This window comes from Dasypus novemcinctus, chromosome 7, assembly GCF_030445035.2.
Source record: "Dasypus novemcinctus isolate mDasNov1 chromosome 7, mDasNov1.1.hap2, whole genome shotgun sequence".
In the NCBI taxonomy this organism is placed as follows: Eukaryota; Metazoa; Chordata; class Mammalia; order Cingulata; family Dasypodidae; genus Dasypus; species Dasypus novemcinctus.
In genome coordinates this window covers 75357681-75382382 of record NC_080679.1, presented here as the reverse complement: position 1 = coordinate 75382382, position 24702 = coordinate 75357681, and the positions used below count along the sequence as shown (strand labels likewise).

General features: G+C 38.2%; 1 protein-coding gene across 13 annotated transcripts in view; it reads left to right on the top strand.

The window, feature by feature from the left end:
• RAPGEF4 (Rap guanine nucleotide exchange factor 4) overlaps nt 1–24702 on the top strand; it is a 339975-nt gene that overhangs the window by 193048 nt on the left and 122225 nt on the right. For 4 of the 13 annotated variants that reach the window (XM_004476785.4, XM_058300635.2, XM_004476787.5 and 1 more), the window contains 2 exons: nt 7649–7721; nt 12439–12503. In XM_004476785.4, the coding sequence (XP_004476842.1) occupies nt 7649–7721; nt 12439–12503 (138 nt within the window). Of the gene's footprint in view, nt 1–7648; nt 7722–12438; nt 12504–17255; nt 17343–17670; nt 17688–21506; nt 21639–24702 lie in introns of those variants that run through there. The other 9 variants (XM_012518928.4, XM_004476786.5, XM_071216292.1 and 6 more) reach the window with 7 other exon arrangements.

Here is a 24702-nt window from a genome sequence, read left to right as displayed (position 1 = left end):
GCTACCACCTTAACACTGCACCTGGCAGGAGGGAAATGGGACAGACTGAAAATCACAGTGCTGGTACAGATCGGCTTCTTTCCATCCAGATCAGGTTGCACCCCTAGTATAAGCCCCAGCCCCGCTCTGGCAGGGGGGAAGCTGCAGGGACCTGCACCAGCCTTTTCAGGAAAATACAGGCCACGCCATGAAGGCTGGTGATCATCCTACTCTGGTGGCACAAGCTACCTCAGGAGCTTTTCTGAGGCTGGAGTTGGAAACTCTATTTTCCAAAAATGGAAGGAAGAGATGGTTGGCCACTGACTTCAGCTACTGATTAGTAACTCAGCTGGCTAAAGTATAACCCTAAGAACAGCTAAAGTTTGAACCTGTCCAAGTCGGAAAGAGGCCGGAAGTGCCATTTTGACTCCGCCTCTAGCATGAGGGGAAGCCAGGCTGACTGAAAATCACAGTGATGGTAGAGGCCAGTTTCTTTCATCCAGATTGGCCTGCAGCCCTAGGCTAGGCTTCAGCCCCCTCTAGCAGGGAGGAAGCTGGTGGGCCCAGCACCAGCCTATCCAGATAACTTCAGGTACATTCAGCTGGCACAGAGTGAATAATCAGAAGTCTACCAGGAAAACTGCAGCCATCTTGGACCTGCACTGCATGGATGGCTGACCACACCTGCACCTCTCTCCCTACCCCAGGCAGAGGAGAAAGGGGTGTGAAGCTTCATCAGTCTTTCTGGGTAATTACAGTCTAAGCCTGTATGGCTTAGATTATTCCACACAGCTGTGGCTCTGTCCCTACCACTGGAAATGGAGAAAGTTGGGAGAAGCTTCATTGGTCCTTGGGCAATGAGGGCAGCTTGAGCCTCTGCAGCTTATAGCACCATCTACATCCTTGGTTCCTACTACACAACCAGCAAGGGAGAAAGGGCAAGAAGCCCTAAACTAAAGAGAAAAACTGCACCCAGAATAAATACTCTAGTAGGCCAGATGCCAAGACACCAATAAAAAATTACAATCCACACCAAGAAACAGGAATATATGACTAGTTAAAGGAATAAGTAAGCCTCCAGATGACATAAAAGAGTTGAAGCAACTCATCATAGATGTTCAAACAAATCTTAATAAATTCAATGAGATGACTAAAGAGATTAAAGATATTAAGAAGACATTGGAAGAGCACAAAGAAGAATTTGAAAGCGTACATAGAAAAATAGCAGATATTGTGGGAATGAAAGGCTCAATAAATGAAATAAAAAATACACAGGGGGAAGCAGATGTGGCTCAACAGATAGAGCATCCGCCTACCATATAGGAGGTCCAAGGATTTGATACCCAGGCTTTCTGGCTCGTGTGGTGAGCTGGCCCATGCTCAGTGCTGCTGTGCGCAAGGAGTGCTGGCCCACGCAGGGATGCCCTGCGTAAGGGTGCCCCTATACAAGGAGTGGCCCCTGTGCAAGGAGAGCTGCCCCATGTGAAACTGCAGCCCGCCCAGGAGTGGTGCCACACACACGGACACCTGACAGAGCAAGATGACACAACAAAAAGAGACACAGATCCCTAGTGCCACCTGATAAGAATACAAGTAGACACAGAAGAAGAGCACCCAGCGAATGGACACAGAGAGCAGACAACGGGGGTGGGGGGGGAAGAGAAATAAATCTTAAAAAAAAATATACTGGAATCATATAATAGCAGATTTGAGAAGGCAGAGGAAAGGATTGGTGAGCTTGAAGAAATGGCCTCTGAAAGTGAAAATACAAAAGAACAGATGAAGAAAGGAGTGGGAAAAATTGAACAAGGTCTCGGGGAACTAAACAACAGCAAGAGACATGCAAACATGTGTCATGGGTGTCCCAGAAGGAGAATAAAAGGGAAAAGGGGCAGAAAGAATATTTGAAGAAATAATGGTAGAAAATTTCCCAACCCTATTTAAGGACATAGATAACCATGTCCAAGAAGCATAACATACTCCTATCTGAAAAAAACGAAATAGACCAACTCCAAGACGCATACTAATCAGAATGTCAAATGCCAAAGACAGTGAGAGAATTCTGAGAGCAGCAAGAGAAAAGAGATGCATAGCATTTTAGGAATATCCAATAATATTAAGTGCCAATTTCTCATCAGAAACCAAGGAGTCAAGAAGACAGTGGTATGATATATTTATGATGCTGCAATAGAAAAACTTCCAGCTCAGATTTTTTTTTTTAAGATTTATTTTATTTATTTCTCTCCCCTTCACCCCCATGGTCTGCTCTCTGTGTCCATTCACTGTGTGTTCTTCTGTGTCCGCTTGCATTCTTGTCATGTGGCACTGGGAAACTGTGTCACTTTTTTTGTTGCATCATCTTGCTGCATTAGCTCTCTGTGTGTGCGATGCCACTCCTGGGCAGGCTGTGCTTCTTTCGTGTGGGGCAGCTCTCCTTACAGGGTGCTCTCCTTGCACATGGGGCACCCCTACATGGGGGACACCCCATGTGGCACAGCACTCCTTGCGCATGGCAGGACTGTGCAGGTGCAGGTTCACCACATGGGTCAGGAGGCCCTGGTTCGAACCCTGGACCCTCCATATGATAGGTGGATGCTCTATTAGTTGAGCCAGAACTGCTTCCCCAGCCAAGATCTTATATCTGGCAAGATTGTCTTTCAAAAGTGAGGGTGAGTTTAGAATATTCACAGATAAACAGAAAGAGTTTATAACCAAGAGACTGGATTTGCAGGAAATACTAAGGAGTGTGCTACAGCCTGAAAAGAAAAGACAGGTGAGAGAGGCCTGGAAGAGAGTCTAACAATGAAGATTATATCAATAAAAGTAACTAAAGTTGTCAAAAGAGTGGTGAAAATAAAATATGACAGATAAAACCCAAATATTCAGAAATAGCCTTAACCAATGATGCAAAGCACTTGTATTCAGAAAACTACAACTCATTGTTACAAGAAATTTTAAAAAGGCCTAAATAATTGGAAGAACATTCCATACTCATAGATTGGAAGACTAAATATCATTAAGATGTCAATTCTACTCAAATTAGTATACAGATTCAATGCAATCCAGATAAAAATTTTACCAGCATTTTAAAAATAAATTGAAAACATGATTATCAAATTTATTTGGAAGAGTAAGGGGTCCTAAATAGCCAGAAACATCTTAAAAAGGAAAAGCAAAGTTGGAGGACTCTCATTTCCAGACTTTAAATCATATTATCAAGCTACAGTGGTAAAAACAATGTGGTACTGGCATAAAGACAGACACAGACCAATGGAACCAAATTGATGGTTCAGAAACAGACCCTCACATGTATGGCAAGTGATTTTTGACTAGCCTGTCAAACCCACCTAGCTTGGGTAGAACAGTCCATTTAACAAATGGTGCTGAGAGAACTGGATATCCATAGCCAAAAGAAGGAAAGAGGACCCCTATCTCACACCTTATCCAAAAATTAACTCAAAATGAATCTAAAACCTAAATATAAAAGCAAGAACCATAAAGCTTCTAGAATAAAATGTAGGGAAATACCTTCAAGACCTGGTGGTAGGTGGTGGATTCTTAAAGGAGATAATAGGAGAACTGAGATGGACTACTGGTGTTTAATATATGTAGAAGTTTTAATTAGCTTTACTGTAAAAGTGTAGAGTTGTACAGAGTTGATGGTAACACATTATCATGTAACAGCTGGTTTATAAATGGGAATGTGGCTGAAAATGGTAGTTTAGGGATGTAAATGCCAATTGACAGAAAGCTAGAGAATAATCTAAGGACTGAAAAGCACACTAAACCCAGAGGTGGATGAGAATTGTGGTTGATGGTACAGATGCAAGAATATCCTTTGTGAGCTAGAGTGTGTGTACATCACTATTGCAGGGTGGTGGGAATGTGGAGAAGCATGGGAAAAATACAACTGGAGTGACCTATGAACTGTGGTTAACAGTAATAATGTAATATTCTTGCATCTATGCCAAAGATATACTGTGTTGATAATGTGGGAATATGGAAAAAGTGTGCCAAGTGTACACTATGGAGCTGGTAATAATCAGATGATATTATTTTATAATCTGTAGTAAATGTTGCACCACAGTGTGGTGTATTGATAGAGAGGTGTTGTTTTGGAATTCTGCACATGTACATCATTGTTTTGTAAGTTTACAACTTCTGTCCTAAAAATATATATTTAAAAAAATAGGGTGGGTTGGGGAAAAAATACACTAAATGTAATATAAGGTCTATAATTGGTAGTAAGATTTTGACAATATCCTTTCATAATTTGCAACAAATGTCTCACAACAATGCAAGGTGTTGGTGGAGGGTTGGTGAATGGGACCCCTGTATGACTTTATGCATGTTTGCTTTGTAAATTTACAACTTTTACTATATACTTATTGTTTATGTATGTTCATGTATAAATGATATAAAAATAATAATAGGTGGGTTGGGGGAAAAATACTTTAGTTAGTAGTAATATTTTGAGGATGCTCTTTAATCATTAAAGATGTTTAACAACAATGCAAGGTATTGGTGGTAGGGTGAGGTATGAAAGCCCTGTATGATATAATGTATGTTTGTTTTGTAAGCTCACATCTATTACTATACACTTTTTGTTTATGTATGTTCATGTATGAGTGATATACTTCAATAAATTTAAAAAATTTTTGATAGACACTTCCCAATTGCCTTCCGCTGAGGTTGTATAATTTTCCACTCCATGAGTAATATATGAAAGACCCTGTTTTCCCCATTGTCACCAACAAATTTATGAAACTTTGCCAAATCTTTTACAAGTAAAAAATATTATTCCACAGTAGTTTTAATTTGCCTTTGTATTACTAGTAAGGTTCAGCACCTTTTCAAATGATATTTTCTTTTCTGATTGCTTTTTAACTTGCACTTGGAAGATAAAATGCTGTTCAATGATCAAGCAATATGCATATGAATCCAAATTTTTCTGTTACAGGTTTTATTACAGTTAGCTGGGTTTTTTCCCTAGTTAATATAGGGTACTCTGAAGGGTGCTACATAAGAAAGTAAGTATCACACCTTTAGCAAATGTTTATTAAAAAGTATCACATCAATTTTAAAATGTAGATTTATTTTCCATGTGTAAGTTTATTTCAATACTGTTTTAGTAATCTCCACTATACCTAAAGCTCACTATTATACTGAAACTGATGCTAGATTATTAAACATCTTTTTAAGTTCAATTCAGCAATGACACTGATAAGACAATTAGAAATTTGAGCACTAATTAGATATTATAGAAATTTTTTTTAGCTGTTATAATGGCACCGTGGTCTGTTGTTGATTTTTTGGTACCGGGGCTGAGGATTGAATCCCCAGGACCTCATATGTGGGAAGCTGGTGCTCAACCACTGAGCCACATCCACTGCCCTGAGCTGGTTTTTTCATTTGTTTTGCATGTTGTTTGCTTTTGTTTTTTCTAGGAGGCACTGGGAACCAAACCTGGGACCTCCCAGGTGGGAAGCAAGTGCTCAGTCACTTGAGCCACACCCGCTCCCTAGTACCATGGTTTTGTTTGGAAAAAAGAGTCTTTATCTTTTAGAGACATCTACTGAAATATTATTGGATTGAATATTTTCTTCAAAATAATTCTGGAGGGAACAAGTAGATGGGAATGTAGATGAAATTATACTGATCGTGAGTTAATTATTGAAGCTTTGTTGGATACATGGTCATTCATTAAACTATTCTATTTTTGTATATATTTGAGGTTTTCTATAAAAAATTAAAACTGAAAAATTCAAAAATTTGTCCTATTATGTGAAAGGCATAGTACCCTGTGTTGCAAGGTGTTGAAGCTTCACAAGGATAGGAGACCTTGTCTGCTTGTTTTCTGCAATGAACCCAACACCTCGGATGGTGTCTTGCACATAGTAGGTGCTCAGTATCTGTACAGCCTGCAATATCTATACAGGCTGCATGTGTCCAGAGGAAGCAGTGCTGCCTTCTCTTCCCACTAGAGCGGCCCATGGGAGAGCAACAGACTGAGTGCCATGGGGTTTGAAGAAAGGCCAAGTCCCATTTAGTTGGGGAATCAGGAAGGGGCTTCCGTGAAACTAAGACTGAGGTACCTGAGACAAGAACATCTGTTCCACCCAAGATAACATCTTGAAGCCAAGTAAAATGATGCCTTAAATTTAACAGGAATTATTTATTTTTAGGAGCCTGTTAGGGAGTAGCTCACAGCAAGAGGAGTAACGCAACAGGCTGTAAGGATTCACAAAACCTTTGGACATAGCCAGTCCCCACATGTTCTCTCTGAGCCTAATACAATGCCCAGAATGATGTTAAATCAGTGCTCTCTCATGAGGAAAGAGAGTGGGTGATGTCATAAGAAAGAAGAGAATCAGTATTGAAAAATTATCAAGGGAAATGTCAAGAATGCAGGGTGATAGATTGGTCCTGTGGGTATGTTTGAGTGATTAGGAGCTCAGAGGCAGAGAAAAATCATGATTTTAAATGTTTGCATGCAGATGTTAGTGTAGTTGCCTCAAAATGAGAGAAAAGGGGATTGAAAAAACGAGTCACATATTGACTAGAAGAAGGCGCTTTTGAGAAAATATCAATGTTACGTTACAAACACCATTCAAATCTACCAAATGGGCCAGATGGTTGCCAGAAAACTGCCCGTTGCCAGCTGCCCATTGCTACAGATGAAGCCTTTCTGCTGACGTTTGTGTAACCCACAAGCATATTACGGAGTGTTGATTCTTTTGATGCTGTTTAACATTTATGTCTCATCATAATTATAAGCCATAAATATACATGACTTGGTGCAATAAATAAAATTGCCCAGCATTCATTCTTAAAGGGGAGGAGAGTGTATTTATTACCTGAGAAAAAAGAATGTCTAATATTCATTTCCTATTCTTTTTAAAATGTCACTCCTGTCTAGTTGGATGCTCTGGATGGCTTTCTGCTCACCTGGCCTTATCCCTCTGAAACAGCACAGGCCCCTGGGGCTAATAGAGATTGCAGGGCCCCAGGTTTTAAAGCATGCCTGAACCAGAAGTCAGTGGAATACAACTCAAGGGGATTCAAATAGTTCCACATTATGCCAAACTATGCTATTTAACAACATACCAAAAGTTCTTTGGAGGTCACAAAACAGGCAGGTGTGCAAAAGGAAATAGGTAAATGGAAGCGAATCAGCTTCTTTGAAAGCAGACATTTTTCTAGGGATGCATTCCTTTGGGCTTTGAAAGAAGCTGATTCAGTGCCATTCACCTATTAAGAAAGCAGCACATTTATTTGTATCTGCGTCTATAAAAACCAAGTGCCTTTTCCCTTTACAAAAAAGAGCTGAGCATGTGTTTGCAGGGGTGGGGAGGGTGCAGGAGGTGGGGGGAGAGTTAAAAGCTCACACAGTTCCGTTGATCTGTGACAACTGCTGAAATGAACTGGCTGAGATAGAAACACACCCCAGGGAGGGGGGGGGGCACATTCAGTCTTATCCAGGAACACCCATTTAGAACATAGCATCTTTATTTTAGACCAGATATTCCAGAGAGCACGTTTCATGGCTCTATAAATGCAAGGTTCAGATGCCTCCTGGCACCCAATGTTTCTGCTTTGTAGAGAGCAAATAAATGAATGCTCAAAGGAGTAAATACATGTGTGTTAAGTTTACAATCTTGTCTTTCAGAAATATCGACAATATATGGCAGGACTTCTGGCTCCTCCTTATGGTGTTATGGAAACGGGCTCTAACAATGACAGTAAGTGAAAAATGTGAACATTTTGTATCTAAAAATTTGTTTTGTGGTGTGTGTGTTCATGTGACAAAAAAATATGTCCTGCACCAGCTTGAAAGTCTTAAGTCTGCAGACTCCTTTGTGGATAAACAGAGCTGCCAGCCCACACTTGAATTATTATTATTTTTAAATGTTAATAGAGCATTATTTTCTGGTCTTGGCTGAGGCAGGTATGCTTTGGTGCCCGTCAGAACTTGAACTTTCTTAGAATACGTTCTCGAAATGTCTTCATTTTTACGGTGAAATCCTGCTTCGTTTCTGTGCCTGTTTAAAAACGGGATTCATGGCTATTTGTCTCAGTCATCTCTAGATACTTGAGAGCCCAAGCTCTCATTTATTTTGGCTTAACTACTTAAGGAAGGAAGCAATGTGAGTAATTATTCATTCTTGTTAAATCATGGCCTCTTGAAATTCCAGGCATTTTAAAAGAGACCGTTCTCTGGCTGATCATAAAAAGAAAGGGAGTTCTTCTTTGTGATCATCTTTTCTAGTGTGTGCCCTTTCCACTCAAAGATAGCCTTGTGTCACCTGAGTCTGTTAACTGTTCTTGCATGGTGGAAGCATCTGCTTAGCATGCATTACCATCACTGGGAGTTTCTTGTTGGATTTGTGAGTCTCCTTATCAAACTTTTGAACATATACGTGTGAGTAGGTACTAAGTCCTGGGATAGGTATTCCAGTACAGTAGCACTTCAACAACCAGACTCAATGACATACGAGTTCAAATCCTCCCTGAGCTCCTTGAATTGCCACCCTCACTCCCAGACCTACATCTCTACAGGTGATCTCCTTCCCACTTGACCAAGGTCTTAAGTGAGCTTCCTTGATTCCCTTCCTCTCTGTTTCACAATTTCTCTGCAGCCTCTGCCCTGTCTACCTCTCTCCTTTTCGTCTATCCTAGAAAGAGGAATGTTTGTCTTTCTTTCCTTTCTTCCTCTCTTCTTGATTTTTTCCCCTTTTAGCTGATCTAGGGTTGGTTGGCTAATTGGAAGTACCTGAGCTGTGTGACCTCAGGCAAGGTCCTTAATCTCTCTGTACCTCAGTTTCCTCATAGGGTTGTTAGGAGAATTAAAAATGAGTCAAAACCTGCCAAGTGCTTAGAATGGTCAGGCATATGATAAGCACCAAATTATATTTGCTATTATTTCTTACCGTCCCTCAAAATCTGGCCTCATGCTTCTTGACTCAAACCACTCTAAAGGTTATTTACAAGACCAACTAACAATCAGACCCAATTACTACCACCCCCATCTCCCTGACTTTGTAAAAGACTTTCCCCGTTCACACTCCGTTCACCCATAGTTCCCAGGGCCCCGCGGCATGATCCTGACTTTCTCAGCTCCATCTGGTCACTTGCATTTTTTCACTCACACAGAACTTTAGGTATTCAACACAAATATGAGAATGTTGCTCTATTACAAGCTAAGAAGATGGTGATAAGCTAAGATATGGGAAAAATACAACTGATGTAACTTTAGACTATAGTTAACACTAATACTGTTATATTTTTATAGCAAAGGCAAAGAACGTACTATATCAATGCTAAAATTAAAAAAACGAGTATAGGATTTAATTTAATGAGATGTGAATATATTCAAGACTTTTTCATTTTCTTCATTGACAAGAAGACCTTTGTCATGCCATTTAACTAATTTCTGTTCATTTATTCATCTTTTGGAGCACTGGAGAAACAATTGAATTTGTTTTTAGAATTAAATAGGATAAAGTGCCTGGACAGGATTTTTTAAAGTAATGCTTCCATAAGTTTTTAAGCTGTCTTTTGTCTGTTATTTTATTTTTTGAACTTGAAATAAAGTTAAAAAAAATTTTTTTTTACAGTTTAGATATTCCCTGAGTCTAGCCTTGGCTGCTTTTTTCCTTTTTTCTTTATACTTTCCACTTGACCATTGCATTCTTTCCTGCAGAAAGTACACAAATACTTCCCAACCAGTACCTCTCTTTGAGTCTTTGAAGGGGCAACTTAGTTTTTCCAAATAACTGCTGGTTCTCTTCCTTTCTGGATGCCCCCCTGACCCCTCAAACTCAAAATATGAGCCAGGGAACACATTCTGATTCCCAAACAGTCCCTCCTTCTGAAAGCCTGATTTCCATTCATAACTTGACTGTTTTCCTATACCAGGCTCTAAACCTCAATTCTCCTGGATTCCTTCTTTCTCCTCTCTTCCACCTAGTGAAGTCAATCCCTAGTCCCATTCCTTGTACTTATATTCCTTCGTTTTTGTTCCCTCTTCGGCCACCTAGCTGAAGACCTTATCATAACTCTTGACCTGAGGGCAGAAATAGCTTAACTTGCATTAAAACTTAAGTATCTGATCCTCAGTCCACCCTATACCTGATTTCCACAAAACCACTTATTTACTTTTTATTTTTTTATTATTTTTTTATTTCTCACCCCTTCCCCCCTACCCCCACCCCAGTTGTCTGTTCTCTGTCTCTATTTGCTGCATCTTCTTCTTTGTCTACTTCTATTGTTGTCAGCGGCACGGGAATTTGTGTTTCTTTTTGTTGCGTCATCTTGTTGTGTCAGCTCTCCATGTGTGCAGCACCATTCCTGGGCAGGCTGTACTTTCTTTTGCACTGGGTGGCTCTCCTTACGGGCGCACTCCTTGCGCATGGAGCTCCCCTACATGGGAACACCCCTGTGTGGCACGGCACTCCTTGAGTACATCAGCACTACGCATGGGCCAACTCCACACAGGTCAAGGAGGCCCGGGGTTTGAACCGCGGACCTCCCATGTGGTAGGTGGATGCCCTAACCACTGGGCCAAGTCTGCCACCTTTTTTGCTTTTTATTATGAAAATTTTCAAACATACAGAAATTGGAAAGAATATTAGAATTAACACTTATATTTTTATCCCTTTGATTTAATAATTATTAATATTTTGCTATATTTCCTTCTTCTAATCACATATACACATTTCAACCCCAAATACTTCAGCATGTATTTTAAAAAATAAAGGCTTTTCCATACATAATCACACCACCATTATCAACCTAATAATTGTGGTGCGATTTCATTAAGAACATCCCTCATGCAGTCCATATTCAGATTTCTCCAATAGAATGTATTAGTAACTGATTGTTCAAACTGGCTCCAAACAAGGCCTATGCAATTGCATCTGGTTTTTATGTCTTGAATGTCTTTTAATTTTGAACAGTCCCCTCCCTTCTTTTATCATACCACTCTATTGCTCAAAACCATTTAGCAATTTTCTATTTCCTGCCAAGGAGTAAAATTCCAAGACAGTTAATGCCTTACCAACTTTCAAGCACCTGCAAGACTGATCCCAAATCACCTTTTGCATTATTTCTCTACAGATACCCTAATTTTCCTAAGTTTTATCTTACTGAACCTCCTAGAAACTAAGCTTTTTGTTGAATGAATGGAAGGATTGACGGATGTTGCTGTTGAATGAGTGGAAGAATTGACGGATGGATGAAGAGATTCAAGATGAGGTTCAGAGTGCTGGCATAAAGCCAAAAATACTCTCCAACAAATCTGAGAAATGATTGCAAACATGCCCATCAATACTCTCTACCTTACAGGACATCTCTCTTGATCCCCCTCTTTCCAATCTGAACTTTTTCATCATGGTGCTATCCCAGTGGTCAAAACTTTAATTAGGGAATATTTTCATATAGTCTTTTCCATTCTTTCCCCCTCTGCATATGAACTGCTGCCTGTTAGAATGGGTTGTTGGTTACTTTAATGGTGATGTTGTAAATCTTGCATCGTCCCTTATGTAAGCATAGATGGCTGTATTTCCTCAGAATTTGGATATACTGTATTCTTATTTTTTATTTTTTGCATTGCAAACAACTGCACACTGCTCTAGTAATTTGAAGCTGCATGAAGGTTGCACATTAAAACCACCTGTGCTTCCGTCTCCTCACTGTAAGGCCATTTGTGCTCACTGTATTGGGGCATTAAGCTCTGCTGGGGCTGTGGACCTTCCAGTCCATATCAGTCAGGGATAGCAACTCCAAAGGAAGTGAAAAGGAAAGGGACCAGACCATGTAGTACATGCTCATGACAGTTTGTAAATAAAGGAGCAGATGGGTGAATAGATAAATGATTAACTTTTTCCTGAGAAAACTGAGACACTCCTGGAAATAACCACTGCAATGCTGAGACCTGACTTGAATCCAGCAGGGGCTTGCTTTGCCCAAAGTAGAAATTGTGTTCTGGTGGTTTTATGTGCAGCTTGCCTTAGGCTTAAATCACTGGAACAGAGTGACATGGTTTGCAATGTAAAAACACAGTGTGTGCAATTTTGGAGCTGATATTTCTGTCCACAATTCTGAGTGTTCTGGTGCCCAAGCCAAAAGAATTAATTTCTAACATGGTGTGAATGAATCAGGGATGCATTCATACCTCTAGAAGAGCAAAGCATATGGTTGAGAAGCAAAATAAGCATGGTGTTTTGTTGTCTGGGCACATAGCCCTGCTCCTGATTCATTGATTTATTTATGTTACAGGTTTGGATACGTGTTCCTATTTTTCTAAGCAGCATTATGTAAATTTTTATTGAACCACAAATTGAAAACACCAAATTTTACTTGGTTTAGTCCAGCAAAGGACTTTAGTGAATTCAGCGTCCCATTTTACATGTTACTCTTACAATTCATGATTTCTCTCTCTCTCTTTCCCCCCTCTAGGGATTCCTGACAAGGAGAATGTGAGTAACTACTCTCTCTGCCTACCTTCTAAAAACAGTCATAAGGTAAAAAATAAATTAAATTAAATAATAATAATCATAGTAACCTTCCCAGCAAAGAGAGCTCTTTATCCACATTCCCCAGAGTAATAAATATTATTCTAATCTTATTCAGGTGTTTTTGGTGAGTCATTTTAAAATATAGAGTGGAGAAGGTTGATTGCTTGACATGGTCACCACATATCCATGATATTAAATAGTCTGAAGGAAGGTTATTCTGGGGGTGAGTGGTACAATTGCAAAGTGCTTTACTTTCCTTTGGTACATACATACAAGGTATAGAATAAATCATTTGCTTAGTAGCATATAGAAAATTTGTTGTTTTTTTAAATGTAAATAGAAATATGAAAATGGGTCAGTTGATGAATTTGTTTAATTATTTCCAAATATTGACTTTCAAGGGAAGTCAATATTTCTCTTTGGAAACTGAAAATAATTAACTGCATAACTTTAGAGAAAATCAGGTAAGAGAATGCATTCTAAGGATGGTAGTGGCTTAGTGGTATCATCTTTGTATCCAAATAGTAGTATTAATTATATGGACTGAGATCTAAATTTCCATGACAATGTGGAAGGGTTAATGATACGAGTCGGTACTGATGAATCAAAGCCCATAGTGATGAATTGTAGGGTGCCTGGCTGGTTCTGATTCATCCCCTAATGCCCGTGGTCCCTGATTGCTGTACCCAAGTGGCAGTGGTACAGAGTTAACCCTTTCCTTTCCCTGCTTTTGATCTTGTGCCATGGGTAGAGCTATCATATTAATTAAATTCAGATTATTTCTGTATCCCTTTTCTGAGTTCTGGCTCTATGTTTCTTTAGGTCTTCCTCTTTTCATAATGATGATTTTAAAGGATGGCTGGGAATTCTGGCCTTCTGCTGTACCACTACAAATGTGGGTTCAAGACCTAGTAATGCCACTTGACTAGCTGTGGGGCCATGTGCAAGCTACTTGACATCTCTAAACACCCTTGTCTCATCTTGAAAATGTGGGTGTTAATGGTGACTGCCTTGAAAGTTCATGATGAATATTGAATGAGATGATGCTTTGAAAGCATAGAGACTACTGCACTAGATCTTGGTCAATGTTAGGATTATTATCATAATTATTTTCTCAAGCCTTTTCTCAATTTCTAACTATCTTTCCTTTCAGCTCTATGACTTTCTATAAAGTGCCCTTCTTCAATGAACTTTTCCATTGATCTTTTGCTGTTAAAAAAAAAATAGCCTTTGTTGAATAAAATTCTAGATAATTAGATTCACTTACCTTTATCATGAAGAGTCTAAAGCAACAAGCTTTAGAGACTTAAGTGACAAACTAATCCTGGCACCATATTGGACACTGATGTCCCAAGGCATGTGTAACAGATAATATGCAGGCCATTAGCCAAATAAATATGATAAAAGGCTTTTTTGCCTTCCTCATCAAGGGACTCTCGGTTCTGCAGAGAGCACACACAGAATGGCCAAGCCCTAGGAGTCTAAAATGTTCTAGGCTTCAAAAGGAAACTCTGTCTCTCTTAGCACTCATTGACCTTTAGGATGAACCCCCCTGCGGTGGGACAACAGGGACAAACCTTTAAGCATGGGCCGAGCAGCTGTCGGCACATAGGTCACTGCATGACAAAGCAGGAGTGTGAAGTTTTCAGAAAGCCAGATACAATGAATTGTAAACGGTGTGTTGTCCTGAAAATTTTGGAGTGCTGGTCAGGCATTTTCCCCAATATTAGTAGCGTTAGATGTTGTTTATTTGTATTTGTTTGGGCTAGTCTAAGTCAAATTTTCTAGCAAACAAGAAAGTACACTTTTTCTCTATCAGCAAATAGAGTGGATGTTACACTGCCACGTGCTATTAGAAAAGCTTTCCAATGCCATCAGTCAAAGGAAAGCAAAAGAGATGAAAGACACTCATGAGTACAGTTGAGGCTGTAGAAAGATAAAAAGAAGCCTAAGAACCTTAAAGTGGTATTAATTGAATTTTTTTCTTTTTGAGAGACAACTTACGTTATGATTTCTTTTATCCTTTACCTTCTTTAAGTACATGCTGGACAATATTATGCTCCCTTTATGTTTCTAAATAGCAGTCATGTGCCTGTGAACTGACATAAGTGATTAGACTAGTGTTTCAGCATCCACACAAATTCTTTGTGGAAAAATATGTTATCCTTTCCAGCTCCTATTCTTGATTTTGTTGACTGCCATGTTTAACTGTCAAGCAAATACGCAGATGTCAATAGGTAGTGTTTTTTGCTGACATGCCAACTATGTTTTATTTCCAAATCCTTATCATGCATAGAAAGACTTTTTTTTTCATAAATTGTGCTTTTATTAGGAACAAATGGGCTGACGCTTGCTGAATTATTTTGCCTACTGTAATTGATAGGGACATCATTTAACTTTAGATAACACAAACACTGGAATATAGAAAATAATTGAGGAAAATATTAGAAAAATGATCATTGAATCAATAAGGGAAATAGACTGTTTGATAGAGTTGTGGTTGATTATTTTTTAAAAGAAATTCTTCTCTTCTTTCATCTGTTGTACTTTTTCTATCTTCTGTAAGTGCCATACCTGACTGATCATTTTTCAGCATAGATGTTAAAAATCACAATTACAAGAAAGTTTTGTAATTGAATGCATGGTGGTCCTTTTAAGGAATGAATGATCTTTCATATTTTATATATTTTTGTTACTTAGTTTTTATTGCTTATTGTGTTTCATCATTTTGAGAGGGCAACTGTAACGGAGTTTCATAGTTTCAGAAGTTTTCAGTTTTCAGAAATTTTCAAAAGTTCATAGTTTTAAACTTTTCTTCCTTTGTGTGGAGATGCCAGTGAAATAAACTTATTTGGGGAGATATTGCAAAATAATCCCATTTCCTAGAAATTTCTTCTTTCCAAAAGGATCATTTGAGGTCCTCATTTTTTAGGCAATTATAATGTTTGAGTATGTTGTTAGTAAGCCTCTGGCTAAAATTTTTAAAATATATTTAAAAATTTATGTTTTACACTTCCCCCTTTATATTCTTGCTAAATATTGAGGAGTACTTTCTCATATAAAGCACAATCACATTCAGAGCTGAGAGTTTCTCAAGGTCTGTAAGAACTGATTTTAGCAATTAGTAATCAGCAAAGTAGGGGCTTTTATAAAAATGTTTGGCAGGCCTTAATATAAGGAGATTGCTTAAAGCAGGAGTTCCTCAAACTTTTAAAACTCATGGGTCATATATATGAAGAATCATTTTTGGAAATGTAATCAAGTTGTAAGGTTTTCAGTCCCCTCCCTCCATTAATTTTTTTTTATTAGAGCAATTGTAAGTTTACAGAAAAATCATGCGGAAAGTATAGAGCTTCCCCTGCATTGACTCCACACAGTTTTCTAGCGTTGTACATTAGCTTGGTTCCTATATTACAACTGGGGAAACAATATTATTTTAATTATACTATTAATTAGAGTTCATAGTTTACATTAACATTCACTGTTTTGCACAATCCTATGGTGGTTTGTAATTTAATCATTTTAACCACTTTCAAATATACAATTCAGTGGTCTTAATTACATTTACAATGTTGTATTACCATCACCACCATTCATTATCAAATATTTTCCATCACCTCAAACAGAAACTCTATACCAATTAAGCATTAACTCTCCATTCTGTACCCCACTCAGACCCCTTATAACCTGTATTCTAGTTTCTGACTCTGTGAATTGTATAATCTAATTTGTGTAATATAAGTGAGATCATACAATATTTGTCCTTTTGTGCCTGGCTTATTCCATTCAATACGATGTCTTCAGGATTCATCCATCTTGTTGTATGTATCAAAACGCCATTCCTTTTTATGGCCAAATAATATTCTGTTGTATTATATACCACATTTTGTTTAATCCATCCATCTATTGATGGACACTTGAGTTTCTTCCACCTTTTGGCAATTGTGAATAATGCCACAGTGATACCTGGAAGCAGGATAAGGCATAAGGTTTTAAATGGTGAATGATGAAGAAATAATTAGGACAACTTGTAAAAATTATTCTCATTAAGGAGAGGGCAGTAGAATAATGAACAAGTAGTTATTGTGGTCAAAATTTTAGGAATTTGATGAATTTTTCAGGAATATCACATTTATGTCTGTTGAGTAAACCAATTGTAATGTTTTCCATATTTTATTTTACCAGTACAGATTGACTATGACAGTGTAACTCTGGGCAGACAAAGAAAGAGGAAATTGTTTATCCACATACAAGTATAAAATATGAAAAACTTTGGTAAGCCCATAAAAAAATGTAAGACCTTTCAAATCTTCCTTCAGAACACTGCACTCAACCAACAATTTTCTGTGGAACACAGTTTTTAAAACCCTGCTTTAAAACATGACTGATACACATTCTGAGTTTATCAAGACATCTTGGCCAGGGTTCACAGGATTATTCTTCGCAGCCACTCTTCTCTGTTCTGGGGTGAAAATAACTTTAACTCATGCTGCCACCACTCTAAAACAACATATACGCAGCTAACCTAAGGTACAAAGCTCTGCATAGAAGAGCAAACCAACAAAAGGCTGGAGATGGTTAGAAATTCCCAAGCCTGCTTGTTCTGATTTTGAAGGACAAATTCCTTATCTCTTGCATGAAGATTAGATTTAGCAATGTTGCTGGCCCACTCCTGGGAGTTGTGTGGTGTGTAAATACTCATTTCTTTAGCTGACCTATGAGAAAGTGTAGCTGTGAACCAAGACTTGCTTTGCCCCACCTCCTGGAAACACTAGTGACAATGTCAAAGGTTCCAAGGACAACTTCAGCTCTGGAGTCTTTGAAGACATGTTTGTTTATGTATTTGTGAGTTATGCGTTTTATGGGGCAGCACGTCCTTCCTGAATTTCTTTCTCTTTTTTATTCCGTCTATTCCTTTACTCTGTTATAAAAACTGACCATATGTATCTCTGACCATATGGATCTCACTCTCTCGCTTCTGCAGTTGGTATATTGATTGAATTTTTAAGATGATGTGGACTTGTCCTTCATTTAAATAGTAAATGTCGTCTCCTAAGGTAATGCTCTAAAAGCCTCATGCTTCTTCTATTGTTAATTTTGTGTCACGTGTTTGCTGTGTCTGAATGTTTTCGACATTATTCACAGGACCAGCTTGCGGTTGAGATGGCTTGATCGAAGTACATATATTAGGTATATTTGGATGGTGGCTTGTTGATTAATTTTAGAAATACTTTTATGAATTACAATTTGGCGATTGTTTCAATTTTCTAATGTTTAGTTTCCTTATAATTTTTTATCTTTTATGAACTAGGACTTCTTAATATAGTTTCTGTGCTGATGATTTTCTGGGGCTACAACTGAGTTAAATCATATAACCCTGCTCTGAATATACTCTCTTAACCTTTCCTGTAATCAGAATTGAACTTTGGCAAGATATTCCAGAGAACCTGGATATTGCGTACTTACTTAAGTAAGTAAACAATATTCCCTGATCTCTTTAGCCAATAGACACTTTCTACTCTCACTTTTAAAAAATGGCATGGCTTTGAGATGAGGCTTCTTGAATTTGGCTCTTCTGCTGAGAATCAGTTTCACTACAGGCAGGGGCAGGGAACATGATGTCATGTTAATAATAAAATACAATGCTGCTGATTCCAAAGTTATGAGAGACTATATTGCTGCCTTCAGGAATATTTTATCCTGTACTGAAGGCAATTATATTCATCAACAGTTTCTCTGGGCTGCCAGCACATTATTGTAATTGACTGTGAGAATAAAATATGTAGTATCATTTATGTTTGAAGGATTTGAATTTTTATTGTTCATGTTTTGGGAAATTGAGACCAAATCATTTGCAAATATGTCTTATGTTTAAGAGAGAAAATTGTAGTGTTCTCAGATTTTATATATTAATCTAGTGATTACATGTCATTTGGGATTTAGATTCTTTTCTAATAGCAATTCTATGTCAGGCAGCTTCCCCTGTGTCCATAAATATTAAAACATTTGTAGAAAAAAAGACAACAACATCTGTAGTCCTTCTGTTTACCATTCAGTAAAATTACATTGAAGATAGATTAATACATACACATAGGCAGATATATGTACACACATGCAAATATATATACTCACACTTACATATGTATGTATAAAAGTAAAACTCTGTTTCCATTCTTTAATATTTCCAGAAAGGATATTGTAAAACCACTTTAGTTAGTTAATTAATTAATTTTATTTTATTTTGGAGAAGCTTTAGATTATATAAATGTTACATCAAAAATATAGGGGGATTCCCATATACTCTAACCCCATACACATTTTCCCCATTAACAACATCTTTCATAATTGTGTTACATTTGTTAAAAATGATGAACACATACTGGCATTGCCCCAACCATGATCTATAGTTTACATTCTAGTATACACTTTGCCTCACACAGTTTTATAGTATATAGTATATGTATATAGTATATGGATAATTTATGTATAATGATCTGTATTCTTCATTTAAAACCACTTTTAATAACATGAGCCAGATTTGTTTAGAATCTCTCCTGCTAGTTTTTTATGTTAAAATACTTTTCACTTCAGTTTAGTTGTGTTTTATATTTTTCTTCACTGAAATAATTACCCACAAATACCCATAGTATATGCCATCTGCTGCTTGAAACCTTTTTTTTTTTAAAGATTTATTTATTTATTTCTCTCACCTTCCCTGCCCCCCCCGCCACCCCAGTTGTCTGTTCTCTGTGTCTATTTGCTGCATGCTTTTCTTTGTCCACTTCTGTTGTTGTCAGCAGCACAGAAATCTATGTTTCTTTTTGTTGCGTCATCTTGTTGTGTCAGCTCTCCGTGTGTGCGGCGCCATTCCTGGGCAGGCTGCACTTTCTTTCGCGCTGGGTAGCTCTCCTTATGGGGCGCACTCCTTGCACGTGGGGCTCCCCTATGCGGGGGACACCCCTGCGTGGCAGGGCACTCCTTGCGCGCATCAGCACTGCGCACGGGCCAGCTGCACATGGGTCAAGGAGGCCCAGGGTTTGAACCGCGGACCTCCCATGTGCTAGGCGGACGCCCTATCCACTGGGCCAAGTCTGCTTCCCTGAAACCTTTATTAATGACGTTTTATTGATCATCTACTGAATGTCGGGCCCTGTATAGGGACATGAAAATAAGTCGAAGATGACCCCTTGTGTGAACAAATAAGGATAAATAAATATGACACAGTAATTAGGTACACACATGGTCAGGAGAGAGTGGCAATTATTTGTTGGGCTTAGGAGTTCTTCAAACTTGAGAAAAAAATCCCAGCTCTGACACTTACTAAACGTGGGCAAGTTACATAACCTCCTTAAGCCTTCGTTTCCTCAGCTACAGAAATGGGAATAATAGTAGTCTTCCCACAGGGCGTCTCCAGGAGTATTGATGAGATAATGCCTCAGCTAGCCCGTCGTAGCACTGACTTTGTAGAAACCTGCAGGAGGACTGGGCAGGCCTCATGGAGGAGGGCAGGGGTTCAGAAGAGGTAATGCCCAGGTGGACCCCTGGTGGAAGGTAGGTATGACCCAGGTGGAAGGGAGAGGATATTACAGGCCACGAACATCGCATGAGCAAAGGAACAGCGTATCACAGCTTTCTCTAGTGAGGCTAAGTCCTTCAGATCTAAAATCAGAAACTTTAATTCTTTTGGGCACTCTACTTCCTAAGGATCCCTCTTAAAGCATGGCTTCTTAGCTTCAGGAATTTCAGGAATCCAAGATATACTTAAAACTTGAGTTATTTGGAATATTGGGGAGAGGGGAATTTGCTTGACTTTCCCCCATCTGTAATTCCAATATATCAAACCCTTCTTTTTTTATATCAAACCTTCTTCTTAAAAGTGACCGAACTACATAGCTGATGCCTTTGAAGCCTATTGTTCCCTCTGATCTCCAGCTCTTTTTCTGCCATAATTGCCCAGTCGGTGCTCCCACATTTCTGTTGTTCTCTGGGTTTGTTTGTTTGTTTCTCTCTTGAATGAATTACTCTACACAGCTTTCTATTGAATTTTGCCTTCTTTCTCCATCTTTGGATTGTCAGTCATTTTAAATTTCAGTCTAGTTCTCCTCAGTGCTAACTACCCTATCCAATTTGGTGTCATTGTCAAATTTAATAAGAATGCTTTTGATTCCATATCCAAGGCATTAATAAGCATGTTAAATCTAGCAGTATTCAGCCCAAGACCCAACCTTGTAGAATGCAATTAGTTTTGTGTTAATTTATTTGCATATATGGTAAAATAGCCCCATCCAGACATGAAAAAGAAACTTAGGAAAATATACCATGTAAATTCTGGGTAAAACAAGTGCTAAGTCTTTGAATTCACTACTGTCTTGCTTTTCACAAACTAGTTAAGAGGAAAGGAAGAAATGTCCCTTTCTCTCTCACAGTAGTCATTCATTGTTACAGTCTGTGTTCTCACAAGCACCTGTTCATCAGTTTCTGTCTCTGACACTTAATAGCCAATGCCACTAACCAGGTAGTTCAACTTCCCGAGCTTCAGTTTCCTCATTAGATAAAATAGTAATCCCTGACCTAACATTATAAAAGGGTTGTTGGGAGAGCAACCAAAATAAACCTTGAAGGGGTGGAGAATCAGAACTAGACACTACTCTCAAATATAAAACATTGTGCCAGGGAGCTTAATTCTAAACTGCATCACTCCTCTCCTCTATAGCCTCGGTCCCAGGACATTTTTCTAGCTTGGGGCTGCCTTAGGGGTTCTGCTTTTCAAGGAGATTGGATCTGGGAAGCCTAGGGGTCATCTTGCATCCTGTTAGAATGCAGTTCTGGGAAGACTTCAGGATGCCAAATGGAAAGTCATTTATCTTAATGTCAATATACTTTGGCTCAGCCTGGAGAACGAAAAATTCCCAAGTCACACACCGAGTGCACGTTTGGTGCTGTAATTTGATAGCCCAATCACAAACAAAGTGAGGAAACCACACCCAAAAGTTCCTCCAAAGTTGACCACAAAGATTGGCCAAGATAGAGGAAGAGCAGGGACATAAAGATAAGCTGGAGAAAGCGCCTGGCTTGTTCAGTGCACAGCAGAGACTAATGGAAGTTATCACCGCAGTCTACCCTGGACCTTCTAGTTTTAGAGTATGTGAGTTTTTAAAAAATATTATATTTAACCAAATCCTTTGTTATTTAAGTGTCAAAACATTGCAACCTTCAACTGCATAGTAAAGGTATTTGTAACATAATGCAAAACTAATTTTGTCAATTAGTAAGATTTTTTAAAAATGACACAGGTCATCTTTTCTTTTCCCCACAGCTTTATATTTGTGTTTTCTTTTTCTTTTGCGGCTAGTGTATTTAGAAAAACACTTGGGCTCCCTCTGGTGGTCATTGTAGTGTTTTTGCATGTCTAACCTTAAAACTGAAGTTTTAGTTATATGATACAAAATATTTGAATGAATGTGGAAATTTTAGTAGTAAATGTTATTTTCTTTTGTAAGATGTCTGGTACTTGGGAACATCCAAGTTAGCCAAACTACCCAACTCATTCACTCATTTTTCGTTCTTTCATTTGCGAGTACATACACTCTTCCGTTCTGATAAATTGTTGATATTTGGCTCTCCTAAATGAGGGGGGAGGAGAGGAGGATGGTGTTTGCAAGTTCATGGAGAGTGAGTCCCAATCCTGTAAGTCAAACAAGTTTTCCCAGAAGTGATTCTACTAATCAGCAAGTTTTAAAAGAATGCTTACTGAGTATTAGACCAGAGTTAGGCATTGTGGAAAACAATTTCTTACTCACTATCTAAAAAATATAAGAGCAAGCTCTTCTTTAGTGGTTGGAAATGTTATATTATTTCTTTTTCTCCTTTAAATCACATTCACATTCTATTTTAGAATTTTATCCTATTATAATGTATTTTTATGGTTGAAAGTCTTTTATTGGTCAACCTTTTATACTTACATGCTTCAAAAATATGAATGTGAATTTAAATTTTAATGTGTTAAAATTTCTTCTTACCATAATCTCTATTAAAATTCCTCTTCTTAAGTTATGACAGAGCACAATTATCAAAACAAAATAAATATTTTATGCATTTTTGTAAGTATTAAACATTAAAGCAAATTTATATTGGAATTGCATCACTCAGTGACTTGACTGGTGCTTTTAAAAAATGATTTAGTATATCTATATGAAATAGGGGTTTAACACCAATTTCATTCTGCTTCTTGGTTTTAATATATGTTAGCTCTGGGAAATCTTGTTCACACAAATAAGCAGATGTGAATAAAAATAGTTTTAAATAGTGAATTTCCTAAATTCTTGGATTCTTTCTAGGAAGCTAGTGTGGTACTCCATGAAAAGATAGAGATGGTGATGTAGTCAGTCACAGTGGAGGACACAGGAAATGTCATGTTTGGGATGGATTTTGAAGATAAGCTCCATAGGATTTTCTGATGGATTAGATGTGGAGTGTGAAGAAAAGAGAAGAGTTAGGGATGACCTCAAGGTTTTTGCCCTGAACACTTGGAAGGGAGCAGTTGCCATTAACCAAGAAAGGGAGGACCCAGGATAGAGTGAGCGGGTTTGGAAACCTGGTTTGAAGGTCATTGTACTAGATAGTGTCCAGGAATGAGGTGCGATTGGGTAGTACTGACCTATGGCCATTCAATACTAATGATAATAAACCTTAGAGGACAGAGTAATGATGAGATTGGACATTGGGTACTTGTACTGCATAGCTTGTGCCTGGGCATGAATGAAACTAGAATCTCTAAAAGAAACAGCAAGAATTGTATTAATTTTGTTTTCCCCTCTCTGTTATATATTGTAGATTTTAAGAGAATTTGTAAGTAGACTTAGTGTATAACTGCAGGTGTCACCTTTCAAATTATTAAAAGGTTAATTTATGGAATATTTCAAGTACAAATGGTAAATTAATCAAACTAACAAAGCATTGCTTAGTAGACATCCTCAGGGACCTAGTTTAATGAATAAGTAGATGGATATTATTTGTAATTTAGCCCACAAATTATTTCTATATGAATGGGTGATTTTAAATGGCTATAGCCTGCTTGAAACAATTTGTTTTCTTAATTAGTTTAATCATTCTCTTTACAGTTTCTTACACTACTAAATGGGTTAATAACCCTTTTTTTTCAGAAATAAATTAGTTTTCTTCAGCCTAGCCACAAATTCCAATTAACAAAGTTTGAAGCAGTGGGCTTATTTCATTAGAGTAGGAAAAAATAACCACATTTCATTTAATCCTTTTCATAACATGCATTAAGTGGCTTCTAAGTGCCAGACAGGACCTATACTTGGCTCTGGAGATACACCATCTAATAAAATTTAGTTCCTGACTTCAGGGAGCAAACAGCTTAATAGGAGAGAGAGAGAGAGGGGAAAAGGATATTGTATCAGAACTGGTACTGGGAGTTAAGGGCCCAAATCCCTTACACATTGTAAGAGCCACATGGAACCCAAAGGCTTTCTGAGAAAAGAAAGCTTCATTGTTCACCCTCCAACCTACCCTCCTTCACAAGAATGCAGAGTTACTAAGTTACTCTGTTAACTCCAGACTAAGTTGCAGGTGGCAGAAACTCATATCAAGCCATCTCAAAAGCAAACAGGAGAGGAATTTGGAGGCTCACATCACCTGTGCAGAGATGTGGAGCTGCCCTTGAGCTCAAAAAAGTCAGGGGCTTTCCTTCCTCCTGCTTTTCTCCAAGGCTGGAAACATGGCTGCCAGCAGTTCCCGGTTCTTCTCTAGCAGCGACATTCAGTTTGAAGCCTCCTGGAGAAAGACATGATGAAACAAGTAGGAGCCATATGGCCCCTCCAACACTTCTCTGGTCACTGGGGGTTCAGCTCCGAAGAAGGGAAGAAGGTCCCAACACAGAAGTAGAGGGAATGGGAAATAGTAGCTGTTCACTATCCTTTTCAGTGATGCATATTCAGCTGTCTGTTCAAACAGCAATCCCCTTACTCTGATGTATCATATAACATCATAATGCAATCAATATCTCATTTGGGTTAGTCTTCATCCCTGGTTTATAAAGAAATAGGACAGAGCACTTATGAGAATAATGTTGACATTACATTTTGCAATAGCTTTGATTGCGATAAGCATTGTGCTTTAGAAATTCCATGCATTCCATTCAATCAGAATCATAATTTATTTTTCACTGTCTTCTTAACAGTTA